Source organism: Pelophylax lessonae (assembly GCF_965119305.1).
Source record: "Pelophylax lessonae genome assembly, chromosome: 1".
Classification (NCBI taxonomy): Eukaryota; Metazoa; Chordata; class Amphibia; order Anura; family Ranidae; genus Pelophylax; species Pelophylax lessonae.
Window position 1 is genome coordinate 18,867,258 of NC_138768.1, and position 15,840 is coordinate 18,883,097.

At 43.3% G+C, this 15,840-nt stretch overlaps 1 protein-coding gene and 1 pseudogene across 3 annotated transcripts in view; both read right to left on the bottom strand.

The window, feature by feature from the left end:
* Positions 1-502: 502 nt before the first annotated feature.
* On the bottom strand, positions 503-4,618 carry LOC309563065 (annotated as a pseudogene). Its single transcript has 2 exons — positions 4,615-4,618; positions 503-1,108 (listed from the first exon to the last, which is right to left on the bottom strand). The product of its transcript is annotated as an uncharacterized misc_RNA (transcript).
* Positions 4,619-6,042: 1,424 nt separating this feature from the next.
* Positions 6,043-15,840, bottom strand: part of LOC309551481 (vomeronasal type-2 receptor 26-like) — a gene marked incomplete at both ends in the record, with an annotated part of 1,345,010 nt that continues 1,335,212 nt past the window's right edge. For both annotated transcript variants that reach the window (XM_082252085.1, XM_082252086.1), the window contains one exon: positions 6,043-6,935. In XM_082252085.1, the coding sequence (XP_082108211.1) occupies positions 6,043-6,935 (893 nt within the window). The remainder of the gene's footprint in view (positions 6,936-15,840) is intronic.

Genomic DNA, 15,840 nt, shown 5'->3' on the forward strand with positions numbered 1-15,840 from the left:
CAGGTAACATTAGTTTTGTAGGAAGCTACATCTAAGAGCTTGTGAGATTGGTCTAAACAGACTTCTCCTATTATCACCCATCCAAGATCAAGTTTCTGGGCCTGAGGAGCATCATCTGGACCGTTACATAACTCTCTTATTTTATGAACTCTAGGAATGTCTCTCCCTAGTAGAATCAAAATCTTAACATCCTTGTTAAGTGGTGGAATGCAGTTAGCAATGTGACTCAAATGAGGGTGATGACGTGCAACCTCTGGTGTGGGGATTTCTTCTCTGTTGTTAGGTAGCTGATCACATTCGATTAGAGTTGGAAGAGGAAACTCTGTGTCCTCATATTCTGATGCAACTACGAAGCCATGGGCTCTTCTTCCAGAAGTATTGACCTTTCCTGCACATGTCTGCAAGGTATAAGACCAGGTCTCTCCTTGAATGTTGAATAGGTCAAAGAATTCTGTACTGGCCAATGAGCGATTGCTCTGATCATCGAGTATGGCATACATTTTTATGGATTTTTGTGGACATCCTTCAGGAAAAACTCTTACAAGACATATCTTGCTACAAGACTTGCTATGAAGCCCTTCTCCACATATCTCTGTACACCTTGTGGTTACGGGGTTGGCATATTGCTCGGTTCTCTCCCCGCCATCATCTGATGTAGTCTTGGGGTTGCTGCCGGGTGAAGGTTTCCTTTTGAACAGGTCTGAATGAAGAGCGTCCACATGTTTGGCACTGTTGCAGAGAGAACATCTGATGACGATCTTACAGTCTCTAGCTAAATGATCGGAGGATGCACAACACTTAAAACAGATATTATGCTCTTTGAGAAATGACTTGCGTTCTTCAATAGGCTTGTCCTTAAATGCACGACATTTGGAGAGAGAGTGTGGCGCATTATGAATAGGACACTGTTGATTAAGATTGCTAGCTTTAATGTCTGTAGCTAAGACGTTGGATGCTATTGCAGTCTTCCTCACGGCAATAGGATGCCTTAAATCCTTGAATTTACTGTTGGTGGCAATACCCCTTGAAGTACTTAAAGGAATGGTGGTTGTATCTGGATAGAAGAAGCTTGGGTCATTCTTGGATCTTGCAACCTTCCGCACGAACTCTGAAAAATAAGAAAAGGGAGGGAAGGAAACACAATGCTCATACTTATACTTTGATCCTACACTAGTCCACTTTCCCTGAAGATGACTAGGCAACTTTGCTACAATAGGATTTACGCCCTGAGCAGTGTCTAAATAGCTAAGACCTGGTAAACTAGCAAACTATCTAAAACTATCTAACTTAGCAATTTCAAGTTCATGAAGGAGGTCACCTAACTCTCTAAGCTTATGATTGTCCTTAACAGAGATTTTAGGAAAGTCGTTTAGTCTCTGGAATAAGGCAGATTCAATTACTTCGGGGCTCCCATAGTCTTGTTCTAGACGTTCCCAGGCAGCATCAAGGCCTGCTTTAAAGTTATAAATGTAGACAGATTTAAGTCTCTTTACTTGTTCTGAAGATTGACGCCCCAACCACTTTATTAGTAAGTCAAGTTCTGCTTGAGGTTCAATGTCCAAGTTCTTGGTTACCGCCTTAAATGTAGATCTCCAACTCCTGTAGTTTTCTGGGCGGTCATCAAATCCAGACCGTCCAGTTGTAATCAACTCTCGTCGAATCATATACTTGCTGAACTCTGCAATGTCAGTGCTTTCAGTTTTTATAGCCACAGGGTCTACTGATGGTGCGCCGTCTTGGACCATGGTTGGTATCTGATGTTGGCTGGTAGGTAGAGAGAAAGGTGTTGCAGATGGGTTTAATTTAGGTAAGGGTCTGTCGACTAAAGGTCTCTGAGCATTTGAAGTCAAAGAGAGCTGTATCAAAGGGGGTATAGAGTTCATTCTGTAGTCTTCTGCTGTGCCCTTGTAATCTCTATGCACATAGGGTTGTGGTGGCACATGAGCTGCGTAGGTTGATTCACTTGATTTTGTGACGTGCGGTAGTTGTGGAGGGTCTCTGTTAGTAGGTGCGTCTAGTTGACCAGCTTGCTTTGGCGACACATTGCCTTCTGATCCACTTGCTGGATGATTATGAGAAGAATCTCCAACTGTAGGTGGGACTGTATTGTCATGGTTCTGAGTTAGGACAAACTGTAGGGTCCTTTCAACAGGGTCTTGACAAGCAGCTAAGCTGGTACAAGCTGCTCCTTCTTCTTCCAATAGGGCTTGTTCCAAGACAGATAACTCTGCTAAAGCTACTTCTTTTTCTCTATTCTTCTGAAGAATTTCTAGCTGAGCCTCTGTTTCTGCTTGTATTCTTGCTTCCTTGCATTTAGCTTCTGCCTTGAAGGCTGCTTCTTTTTCAGAGCAGGCGGCTTGAACCTGGGCTACTGCAACCTTTTGGCGAGCTTTGAGTATTTGGTCGCTCAGTATTGACCTTATAGAGCAGGACCGCAATGACTTAGAAGAAGATTTATGATATGAGCGGGCAGACCTAGAAGATTTTCCTGAGTGTCTGGAAGAAGCAGAGTTACAGGATGTAGTTTCATGTATCTGTGCCAATCTCCCTTCTATCTGTGCCTTTGCTTCAAGATATGTGCTATGCCTCTGCTGGTCATTAGAAGTAAAGTCCTTTAATTCCAATGCAGCTTCCTCTATGTTGGAATGTGACAATAGAGAATAGTACTTCTCAGAAAGTCTTTTATAATTCTCAAATGCCTTCTTAACCCTTGAGAGAGCAGTGTTCAATTGCTCAGAATTGTTGCTAGTTTCATTAGTGACTGTTATACAACTTAAAGTCTTTTCCCATAATGCAGTCAAGTTACTAGATGTTTCTTCCTTACTTGCTTCATAAACCTCCCTTGCCTTCAAGGATGGATGAGGGGCTCTGACAGGACGAGCAGAATGAAGTAAGGAGTCTGCTTTATCTTGACTAAATGCAGGTAATTCTGTGAGATCTCTGTCAGACATAATAAGTACTGTATTTCTGGTGTCTTGTTAGAAATCTGCCAGAGCTCAGCTCTGTAAGTAGTAACTTCTGTTAGTAAGCAGGCTGGGGTCAGGTATTTTTTGTTACAATAGTGGCTAGGACTGGAACTAGTTCAAACTGGATCACCTCAGAAGGCTGTAACAGTAATGAAGCCGTAATAGGTGGCTGGTTTCATATGCAGAGTAATGCTTCTGGTGACTCACAGACAAGTGTGGTACTCACAGTTCTGAAGCTGCAGGCTGCAGAGATACCTGTGATGGATTCTTCATGGAAATGTATTCTCTGAAGCTGTGTATTCCTTTAAATTTACTTCAAGTACTTCTTGGAAATTTACTGCTGAAGCTGCAGAGATAACTGTGTGATGGATAATTGTAAATTTACTTTTCTTAAGCTGCAGAGATACCTGTGATGAATTCTTCATGTAAATTTACTCTCTGAAGCTGTGTATTCCTGGAAATTTACTCTCTGAAGCTGTGTACTCCTGTAAATTTACTGTTCTGTCTCAGCATCGATTGTACCTGTGACCCTCTTGTAGATACCCAGTCTGTAAGTGTGTGCAGCAGGTTGAATGATGGCTTTAACAGATAGTTTACTCAATGAATAAAGACTCCAGAGGTGTTCTCCAATGCTTCTTTATGCTTCAAGTTAGCAAAGGCATAAACATAGAGGCTTTTCCATAGGTAAATTTACAATGAAGTTACACAGCTTCCACACTCTGCAGTCTCCTCATAACAACTAAACAAAATGGCAGATACAGCAGGAAAATGGAGATGGGAGAAACCATCTAGCCAGAACAGCAGGGGTGCTAGGAAGATACCAATATCATAGCATAACATAACATGTAAAAACAACTGCTAGACAGTTAAAGCTGCGTGGCAGCACACTAGCCCTTTCCATTGGTGTTTTAGAGCCATTTTAGTGCCTGAAAGTTTGGGTCCCCATTGACTTCAATGGGGTTCGGTGTCCGAGTAAAGTTCGGAAAAAATCCGGGACACGGACCCGGACCCGGACTTTTTTTTTCAAGTTCGGCCGAAAGCGCCGAAAACGGACATCCAGGTGTCCGCTCAACTCTATTCATGAGCATACTGAAAGGTTCGCTTAATAAAGCCATATCAGAACATAAAATATTCCACTTACACAAGCAAGTTCCTCTTTTTCTATAAAAGCCTCTGGGCATAGTGCCAGGTACATTTCCTAACAGTGCAAGATTCTCTTTTTCTTCTGAAGAATTATTGTTACTACATACGTTTAATGCAATAAGCCAGAGCAAAATAACAAACTAGAAAGCAATGTTAAGGGGGTACCCTTACAGAAGCCAAATACACCCTGAAGGGGAATGACAGAACCTCTTTCTAGTTGCTGGCAACCATTTTCTAGTGCTTGACCTGTGTCACGCCATTTTCTTAAATACAGCTTTGACTTGTAATGACGTATTTTAGTTAAGGTTACTTTAAGTCTTTACTTACATGAACAATGAACTGAGTAAATCACCCTATGTGTTTTTTCAGTGTCCTGACACTTCAAGATAAAGATACATTTCATTCCCTTTATACCTAGCACATTTGCTTCCTCTTTAGGCTACTTTGAGTTATAGGGTCTAGACAAGGCGTATTTTGCAATTTCTAACGAACATTCTGTATTAACCCATTGTTCGACTTTTGTGAGACTTGACTCTTCCTGAGAAAATTCACTCCCCCCTCCCAACTGTATTTCCTGTTCAATTCTGTGTATAATAGTTACCCCGCTTTGCAAATAAACTTAAGAATGTTTTAGACTGAACACTGGTTGCATGTGTCTCCTTCAACAGGATAAAACATTCTCCAGAGCTCTGCTTTATTTTACATAGAACAGACTAGATTTAGCTTTAGACTAGATTTAACATTTAAGGTATCTAGGATGAATATTAAGAGAAATCCCCTTCACACCCTTGATGCAGCAATTTACAAAAAAAATTATACACAGAGAAATATTTTTAATTAGGTCCTATAACGAAAATATCCTTTAAAGCGGAGTTCCACCCTCAAAATCAACTTTGCACCATCCACTTGCTTTAATGTACCTGAAAAATAATTGGATAATTACAATTTATATTTTGATTTACTTACCTTGTTTTTAAAGAAAATATACTTACCTTCCTTCCTCTTCCTCCCTCTGCGGACACGGCCGCCGACGTCACTTCCTCCTTGCATTGACTCCTGGGAGATGAGTGTCATCCATCCCAGGAATCAATGCGCCTGCACCGGCCCTGCTCGTCACTTCCGGTGCAGGCGCGTCATTCCCTGCTGAACAGCTTCTGGGCATGCCCAGAAGCTGTGCAGGGATGACGCGCCTGCACCGGAAGTGACTAGCAGGGCCAGTGCAGGGCATTCTGGGACTCCGACGTAACCGAAGAGGACACCAAAGAGGACGCTCCGGCTTCAGCTGCCCACACCTGAGATGGCAGTGCTGGAGAAGAAATTTTCAAGGTAAATATTTATTCTACAAGGTAAGTGAAACAGGGGACAGTTCAGAGGCTATCGTTGCTTAAATGCACTGGCCCTGACTTTCCCGGGGGTATTTTTATCTAAAAAATGTTTTTCAGGGTGGAACTCCGCTTTAGATTAAATCAAGTCATCAATTACAGTGTGAACTTACTGAGAACATGTTCCCATCAACTTCAACTAATATTAAAAATGATTCTAGTATACACCAACACAATGTATTTATTAATATAGCTTGGTACATCTACATATAATATAGTTAAAGTCACCCTGACAATAAAAAAAAAATTGCATTACAATCAGCATGTAAAAGAAAAAGTTGAATATGTATTTTCCCGGTAGATGGTGAGTGAAATCTTCTCTCTCTTGAAGAGTGATGGGTGTCTCTGGTATCTGACACTTCAGGCTGATTCGGATACTTTGCCCCTCTCTGGTCACTGTGGTCCCTCCTCACTAAGTGACTACATTGTACTGCAGTGATGTAAGGGCTGGTGGGAGGAACCCCTACACCCAGCAGGGGACAAAATACTAAAATAAACAATAATAGAGATAATGCTATAACTACTGGTAGCCCAGTGTTGCTCCATATGTATTAGTGGATACATGTTTTTGTATTCAGGTCAGGTCTGAACAGAATTATGTAACATTTTGGGAAAAATATACAGTCAAGAAGTCCAGAACTTGAGGCAATTATAGCAAAAACCTCCACAGCCACCATGTATTTCCCTTGGGTGCTCAGATAGGCCGGGATCATGGCAATCCAGACACTGCAGAACACCAGCATGCTGAAGGTGATGTACTTGGCCTCATTAAAACTGTCCGGTAATGTCCTGGCTAAAAAAGCTATAATGAAACTCACAGCTGCCAGAAGTCCCATATATCCTAGGACTGAGTAGAAGCCGACAACTGAACCCTCGTTACACTGAATGATGATCTTCCCCTGATAAGAGTGAGTGTCTCGATCTTGGAAGGGGGGAGAAATAGACAACCAAGTGACACAGATTATGACTTGAACGAGTGAGAAGACACAAATGATAGAATTGGGCAGTTTGGCTCCCATCCATTTCCTCCAGGGACTCCCAGGTTTGGTGGCTTTAAAAGCAATACACACTATGATACTTTTGGAAAGTAGAGAAGAGACGGCAACTGAGAAGATGACACCAAAAGAGGTGACACGCAGCATGCAGGTCACATCGACTGGATGGCCGAGGAACAAGAAGACACAGAGGAAGCTCAGCATGATGGAGACCAGGAGAAGATAACTCAGGTCCCGGTTATTAGCTTTAACAACGGGGGTGTCCCGGTAATGTATAAATATCCCCAATATTGAACCAGTCAGAAGGCAACAGAGGATGGAGACAGCTGAAAACACTGCAACAATGGGATCATCAGTGTAGGAGAGAAATTCCACCACTCTTGGGACACACCGATCCTTCTTCTCATTTGGCCATTCATCATCAGGACATTTCATGCAGTTTTCACTGTCTGCAGGAAAAACAATACAAACACAATGAGCATCGGGGTCAAAGCTTCTGAGAAAAATAATTATCTTGTGCTGTCTCACACCTAGCAATGGGATTTCCATCAGTGCATTTCCACTAGTACACACTGACAGTTTTTTTTTCCGTTAAAACTGCTGGGAGCTGCTGTATTAACAATGTAATGTTAGTACAGCGATCTCCCCTGCTGAGCTTTTGTGTTCTGACAGGGGACGGCCCTCCCCCAGATCATTCTGGTCAGTGCTTTCAGCCATTGTGTACTAGGCTTAAAGGAAAATTAATATAATAAATTATATTAATCTATCACACAGTTGAGCTCCAATATGTAGAGAATATCCATTGGGAAGTGTGAAACCTTTAAAAAAAATGTTGTTGCCATGGGGACACAATAAAAGAGTGAAAAGAAATAGAAAGCACAAGAAATGTGTTATAGGCAGAAATGTGATAATGGGGAGTTTGATTTTTAATTGCCTGAAAACCTGATAATGCTTTCTACGTTTTGGTCTGTTAAATAAACCACTGGAAACATTTTATTATATCTGTTCAATTAGTGCAACCAAAAACGGAAAATTGTATAAAATACTTACCGTAATTTTCCTTTCCTGACGCCAATACATGGCAGCATACACATGATATAGCTCCGCCCCTATATCCACCCACAGGACCTATTTAAATCTATAAAAGCATGACTGAGAACATTCTCCCCATTCTTCGTAAAAAGCATAAAGATCAGAGGGAGGGTCCGTATGCTGCCATGCATTGGCATCAGGAAAGGAAAATTATGGTAAGCATTTTATACAATTTTCCATTTTCCTGACGCCAACATGGCAGCATACACATGATAAATGATGAGCTTTGAGAAGGAGGGTTTAATGCTATAAACTCAGTCTTTAATTAACAGTTAGACATAGATGCCTGAATAGTTTTTCTCCCAAACTCTACTGTAGTAAGAGCTACCGGATCCACCCTGTAGTGCTTTAGTTAGCTGTAGTGCGTTCTGGCCGAGGCTTCCTTCCCCTTTAGTTTACCTAAAGGTATGACAAAAAGCATTTCAGATCATCTGAAGGAGGCAGTGGCTTGTAGATAGGACTTTAGGAGTTTGGGAATGTCCAGTTCTTTTAAGCCGCTAGGGATCCGGATGTAGGATGTCTCCTTGTACCAGGAGAAGAGGAGTCACTGACAGCTTGATCAGAGGACATATGCTCAGGTCCATTGCCAGAGAGAACCATGAAACTTCAATATTAATGAAACTGGAGGGAAGGCATAAGCCAGTTGTGCCGTCCAAATATGAGTCAGGGCGTCTGTCCCCCTCCGCCCTTGGGTGAGGATAATGAGAGAAGAAGTGGGCTACCTTGCAGTAGGTCGAGGAGGCAAATAGATCAAGCTGCAGGAGCTCCCACCAGAGGACAATATGTTTGAATACCTCTGGGTGAAGAGCCCACTCATTGGGATCCTTGAACTGTCTGGAGAGAAGATCTGCTTCCGTGTTCTGACTGCCTGATAGATATATCGCTCTCAGATCTGACAGGTGTTGTTGCGCCAATGTCATTATTGGATCTACCTCTGCTAGGAGGGATCAACTGTGTGTTCCTCCTTGTCTTTGGATGTATAATACTGCCGCCATATTGTCCATAGTTAATAGGACTGGATGCCCTCATATGTAAGGTACCAGGGTGGCTAAAGCCATAAAGGCCGCCCGAAGCTCCAGGATGTTGGAGACTAGACCCTGCGTTGGGAATTTCCATCTGCCTTGGATTTTGTGTAGTTCGCAGGTGGCTACCCACCCTGCTGCGCTGGTGTCTGTAGTAACATTGATCCAGTTTTGTGGACCTAATGGTCAGTGACTTAATAGTGTCTCTGCGCCACCACCAGAGACTCTGGCTCATCTGGACACTGACTCTGATGGGTTGAGCTAGCCAAAGTTTTCTCCACTGCGCTAGAAAACCCAACTGAAATATTCTGAGTCTCCAGTGAGCCCATGGGAGCATGGGAATACATGATGACATGGTCCCCAACAGGCTCATGCATTGGGCTTCTGACATCACCGATGCTGCTACTGCCTGCTGTACCTTTTCCCTTATTTTGGGGATTTTCTGTAAAGGTAAGGAAACTGTGACTTCACGCAATGTAGAATTTGCCTGTGTTGCTTTTCCCCCAGCTGAAACTGATTCCTCTTTAATTTGGATGAGAGAAGTAATCTCTCAGGCTCCTGGCTCCCAACCCTTTTTTTTTTCAACACTATGCAGTTAATATAATGAAAAAATTAACATTTAGAATCAACTCATAACCTAGGAAAAAAATAACAGAGAGAGAGAGAGAGAGAGATAAAATACATGCTGCCCCTGCTGCTGTAATCAGACTTCACAACATGGATAACACAAGAGGGAAACTGACTCTACAAAGAGAACTCCTCCCCCCAAAAGACCACCAGAAGGGGTTCCCCACCTTGTCGGCGCCTTTAGCAGCCTAAGATGTGGGACTGCGACCTGGGAGAGGCTGAACCCAGACGGACTCCGATGTAGTCGGCAGGCAAGAGCATTCCTCTTGAATATAACTGTCTGTAGGTGTTGATCTTTTGAGGAAAAAAAGGAGAATGGGGAGATTGCTCTCAGTCATGCTTTTATAGATTTAAACAGGTCCTGTGGGTCGATATAGGGGCGGAGCTATATCATGTGTATGCTGCTATGTTGGCATCAGGAAAACCTGATGATCATGATCCTGAGTTATCTCAGCGCAGTCTAATTAGCCCTCCTAGTTCTTATCTACAGAGTGATTAGTCTCTATGTTGTGGAGAATAGGATAGGGGGATGGTTTCAGTAGTTTAGCAAAAGAGAACTGGACAGGGCTGACACCATTAAGTCCACAAAGTCCTGGGTGTTGTTAGCCCACCACATGGAGTAAAGTGGTTCTAAAGGCAGAATCCTCATTGGCTCACACAGCAGTGGGAGCCATTGGCTATTGGGGGCATTCAGCGGGGGGGGGGATCCAAGATCGCCAGTGGGGGACCCAAAAAAAGAGGAGCAGGGCTGTGCTGTGCAAAACTATTAGGCCCCTTTCACACTTATGCAACTTTGTATGGGTGCAACTTGGATATGACTTTGGCTTTGATCAGTTTTAATGGACAACTGTTACACAAAAGTTGCATTGTATAACATTCAGGTATGACTTTCATGCAACTTCTGAGGGTTAACATTGAAGTCTATGGCCCCCAAGTTGCATGAAAGTCAGACCAAAGTAGTGCATGAACTACTTTGAAGTTGCTGCAACTTTAAGTTGCCCATATATGAATGGGTATCAGTGGAAAACATAGGGGAATGACATGTCATGCAACTCTGATATCCAAAGATGCATGACAAGTTGCACAAGTGTGAATAGAGCCTAAGAATAATTTTAAGGCCCCTTTCACACTTGTGCGACTTGTCTTGCGATTTTGGACTGCAAAGTCGCATGACAAGTCATACTCCATGATTTCCAATGAGTACCGTTCATATCTGTGGGACTTCAAGTCGCAACGACTTCAAAGTAGTCCCTTCACTACTTTGGCCCAACTTTGAAGCGTTTTGAGGTCCATAGACACGGGCATTGCTTAAAGTTCAGTCAAAATCATGGCAAAATTGTGAAAAAAATTGCGGCAAAATCACACAACTTTTAGGTCGCACGAGTGTGAAAGGGGCCTTAAAGCTGTGCATGAGTGCATTTCTGGTAGATCAACAGGTAATTTTGGGTCTTTATAGCTGCTCTGGCTTCCACCCTTACTCCTGGACAGAGACCTCCTCTGTCTGCTGGGTGGAGCCCAGAACCATAGTCAGGTCACTACTAAAAGCCCAGCACACTCCTGACCAATTAGTATGCTGGCTGTTCACAAAACCTGGACCCAGGATTGGAGATTTTATCGCACCGGATCACTTTAAAATCGCCAGGCTCCAAGTCCCAAAAATTGACTTTACCAAACAGTACATGTCACAAGTCCCTGGAGCCCCTAAACCCATCTGGTTGAGAATCCCGGGTCATTTCCTCGTTCTAGACCCTGGCAGGGCAATGCTCTGCCACAAATCTTACAATTTAGAATCTGCTATTTGTATTAGAGATATTTTTTTAGTGGATAAGTCCCAAACATTCTTGATATGCAGTTCACATGAATGCCAGGAAAGAACAATGAAGGATCCAGAACAATTATAAAAGTCCTATATGTACATATATTTATATCTGAAAAAGTTCATATGTCACAGTTACACTGTTACATGTCGAGCCTGAACTCCATTGAAATCTATAGGAGCTGAATCTGTCAACTCAAAAATGCCCATTTTCTAGGGTAATAGGCTAGGGCTCGTTAACAAAATAGCATGGTGGTGGTCGCTGCATTGGGGGCGGGGCATGTATCAATGCAACAAAACTTTTTTTTTTAAATTGCATTCAGCCAGGAGCAGTGTTTTTTTTATTTTTAATTTCAATCAGTTTTTATTAAAAGAGAACGTAAATATAACAGAACTGAGTTATAAAGTCATTAATCAAATCTTCTGCATATGACAAACGAGATTAACAGCAATGTTATATTAACAGCTCCCATTACGCGAGGAAATCAAACTTAAAGAGATATGGTAAGGAAAAGGAGAGCGAAGGATAACGTAAGAGTTTTGTCATAAGGATACAGAAGTCTCATTTGAAATTTACCCGAGAGTCCTAAACGGATAGCGTGGGCAACCCCAAACAATTCCTCGCTTCAAAAAGCAGGTGATGAGATAATATCTCACAGTGTGCAAAGGCATCTGAACAGTTGGTTAAAGATGTAAAATCACTTTCGGTTCCGGCGCCCATGTAGGAAGCAGCGCAGGACGGCAACTCTGAGCTCAGAGGCATACAAAACCCTCATCCTCAGTCTATCCAAGCCATCCGACCCGGCGGATCCTGTCACTGCATCCCAGGGACCCGGTAGATTTGGACAGGTGCCTTCATCACAGCCCTCCGCCGCCTTTTCCGCCCCCTAAAGCCGCATCGGCAGACCAGGCCTCACTCGAGCCAGATATGGTGGACGAGGCCTTCCCACCTGCCACAGATGCCCAGGGTCAGACTCATCCACCATTCTTTGAGGCCCAGATCTCATCTCTAGCCCAAGCAGTAGTTGCCCTGCTTGCCCCACAATAACTGAGGCCGTCGACGAGGCCATTTCTCAGGGCATTGCTCAGTTGAGAAAGGAGATGGGGGAACACTCACACAGACTCACGGAACTTGAGCATAGGATGTCTGATCTAGAAGATGAGCTGCAGGGCTCCTTCTCAATGGACCAACAAGCACAACAGACACAGCAATACCTTCTAGATAAACTGGATGATCTAGAGAATCGTTCCAGGAGGAACAATCTCCGAATCATAGGGCTCCTTGAGACATTTGGCACTGACACCCTGCTTGATTTTACTATGTCACGTCTCCCTGCAGCCCTGGGGATCACCACCACCTGCATAGTAGAGCGGGCTCACCACCTGGGGGCCCCCTCTAATGAGAGACGCTCTCCCCATCCCATCATAGTCCGGTACCTTAATTATATGGACAGACAAAACATTCTTAAATTGTTCCGCAATTCTAAATCCCTGCAGATTGATAGTCATAAATTGCTGATTTTTGCCGATTACTCACAGGAAGTGTCCAGACGCAGGAAGGCTTTCCAACCCATTTGTCAAGCCCTATACCACAAGGCCATCAAGTTCACCTTGGCTTATCTGGCCACACTGCGCCTTACTGATCATTCTGGAGAGCAGAAATCTTTTACACACCCAGACAAGGCCAGCCATTTTCTCTAAACTCAGTTCAATATCTCCTTGGATGCCCCTTCTACCCCTTTGCCCCAAAGTTCCGAGGATGCAAGGGAACAAAGGAGTCCCAGGAAAGACCCGGCCAAGAAGCAACGCTTATCTGGTCCTGCCTCCCATTCCAGGCCGCGCTGACTCAAGCATGGCTGTCCTTACTACTAAACGGGATAGCCTTCCATCCAGCCATCCTATTATTGACTTGCCTTCCCTCACTCCCACGCACATACACAGTGGCCTTAGATGTTTGCTAGCATGGTTTTATACCGTCAGGATTGTGATCTTTATTACGTTTATGCTATACTATGATTGCACTGTTGTTACACTGTTATTTTGATGACAACTTACGCTGACTCTGTCCCCCCTGGGAGTGTTCACTCCCTTTCCAGGTACACAGCCTTACCTTTTTCTGGACTCGATGGCACCCCTCCTTCTCTCATGATCGCACAGATATTTCTCCACTGGGCCAGAACCACGTAATCCTGCTATCCACGATGAGGACGCCAGTCTTTGAAAACCGGTAACGCTGTTCATTACGTTTGTATATTTTACATGTGGAAAAAAGCAAAGTCCAGGCTTCATATTGTTGTTACCCCTGAGTTTTATCCCTGGGCCCCCCGCTGGGTCCTGTGTTCCCAGTACTTCCCCCTGTACCCTGCCAGATGCTGCTTTGCAATTGCTATGTATACTCTGGAACAAATATCAAAACACAAAGTATCCTGGTTTGGAAGAATTGCCACAGTCAAAATGTTCAGAATTCCTCAGATACTATACCTCTTTAGATTCCTACCACTGCCAACAGCAAAACACTATCTCAATTCCCTGGCGTCTGAATCAAATCATACACATGGAAAGGGAAAAAAGCCAGATGCCCACACTCTACCCTCATACAACACACCCATTTAGGGGGTGCAGGATTCCCAGAAGTAGCAGACTACTACTGGGCCGCCCAGCTGGACCAAACCAAACACTGGTTCTCGAGTGAAGAAACCCCCAGATGGGTCAAACTTGAACATGCCATGATAGGTAATAGGGATTTATTTACACTACTACTTGCCGACATGTGGAGCACGCTCTACTTAAAAAACTTGCCGCCTACCACAAGCACCTCACTACTGGCCTGGAGGCGCTTCAGAAAACTAAACCCCATTTCTACCCCACCATGTCTGATCCCGAGGAAGATTGAAATATTCCAATACCTAATCCCCAACATTTCAGTTCACCCACTTCAAAATCAAGGTATTAAAAACCTAGAGGACATCCTTGCAAACAACAAACCTCTACCGCTAGAGGACATGACAACCAAATACTCACTGTCCCCCCAAGCCCAATTTACAGGCATGAGAATGCTTCACTTTATAATAACATATGGCTTACCCAAACACGAACTCCATACCAAACTATGGGAATTTCTCACATCATCCACACCCAAACATAAAAATATCTCCACGCTATATAACCTTCTACATAACAAGACACAATTCACTCAAGTCAAAATCCATGGTCAAATGGGAATAAGACCTTAACAAAACATACTCCCAAAGGGAATGGCAAATAGCTAAAAAATCAGTAGCCCAAACTTCCCACTGCTCCAACCACAGGGAGATATCCACAAAAATTATAACTCGCTGGTATTATACCCCTTATAGATTAGCGAAAATGTCCCCTTCCCAATCTCCACTGTACTGGCGGGGGTGCGGTCAGATAGGGAATCTATATCATTCCTTATGGTCATGCCCTCACCTCACCAGCCTTTGGAACCAGATTTTTAAACAAATTAGTTCCTGCACAGGGTTGATACTTAAGCCAGACCCCGCACTAGCAGTTCTCGGCCTAGGCATAGACAACATCCCCCCAGACCTTAGAACAGTCACATCACACATTCTCCTAACACACCTTCTGATCCTAAAAAACTGGAAATCCACTTTAACACCCAACCAATCAGAAGTAGTGACTATAGTCAGACAAAACTATATCTTTGAACACATGTTAGCAATGTCTAATATGAAAACTGAGAAATACATTAAAGCATGGACCATTTGACACAACAAGAAGTACTAACCGCTAATACTCACTATGAATCCCATGCAGGGTGACATTCCATCCCAAACATCACCAAGTTGAAAAAAACAAGAAATGGAAGCTGTAATCCAGAGATACCAAGGAGGGGGGAGGAGGGGGGGTGTCCATGTGGGGGGGGGGCAGGCCCTCAGACACAGATTGATCCCATTGGGGTGTCGGGGGGTTGGGCTAACCCCCAAGAGGGCCTCCACGGACTCTCCTTTCTACGTTGCCCACCCAGTGCTTTCTTCCTCCCTCCCCCTCCACCTATCTCGGTATGCTTACCCTCACCTGAGCCATCGGCTCTACCTTTAACCTTACTACCTTAAAAAAAAAAAAAACACCATTGACAAATGAGTAAAAATATGGTAACACCTTCATTGTTAACACCTTCATTTATACTTGTGTCTGACGTTTATTGAAGTCTGTTCATCGATAGGTTCATAGAAGTCCACTTTTGTATTGCATATCTCTTATGTTGTTACATCATTGTACATGTTTATGTTTCGTGTATTGCTTTATAAAATCAAATAAAAATTATTTTCCAAAAGGATGTAGAGAAGCAATGGCTGGCGATAAACATGTACAACTTAAGTAGGAGGATTGGTTTCATCTCTGTGTATCACCTGAGGCCAGTCACTTCACTGGGGATATGGAAGGGTTTACAACAAATTTAAAGGGAAAGTTTTATTAATGTTATAGAGAGGATGGAATTAAGAGCTCAAGTTACAAAGGTACAATGTTGCAGTTTGATCATTTTGGGGGGAGGAGTCTGAGGAAATGCTTCCTCCTGCCTGCAGACCGATAACAGCATCTTAACCTAAGCAAAGTCACTGACTGGAGCTCAAGGATGGCTTGTTTATGATAAATGCGGGACTGAAATAAATGATTCTGTTGCTGTAGATTGTAGGAACTGATTTATACAGACTTGTAGGGCTATGAGAGGTCAAATTTAAATATAATCTTTATATGGTAGTAGCTAAATAGAGTTGGGCAGGGCTGACACCATTTCTTGTGATTTTAGTACAA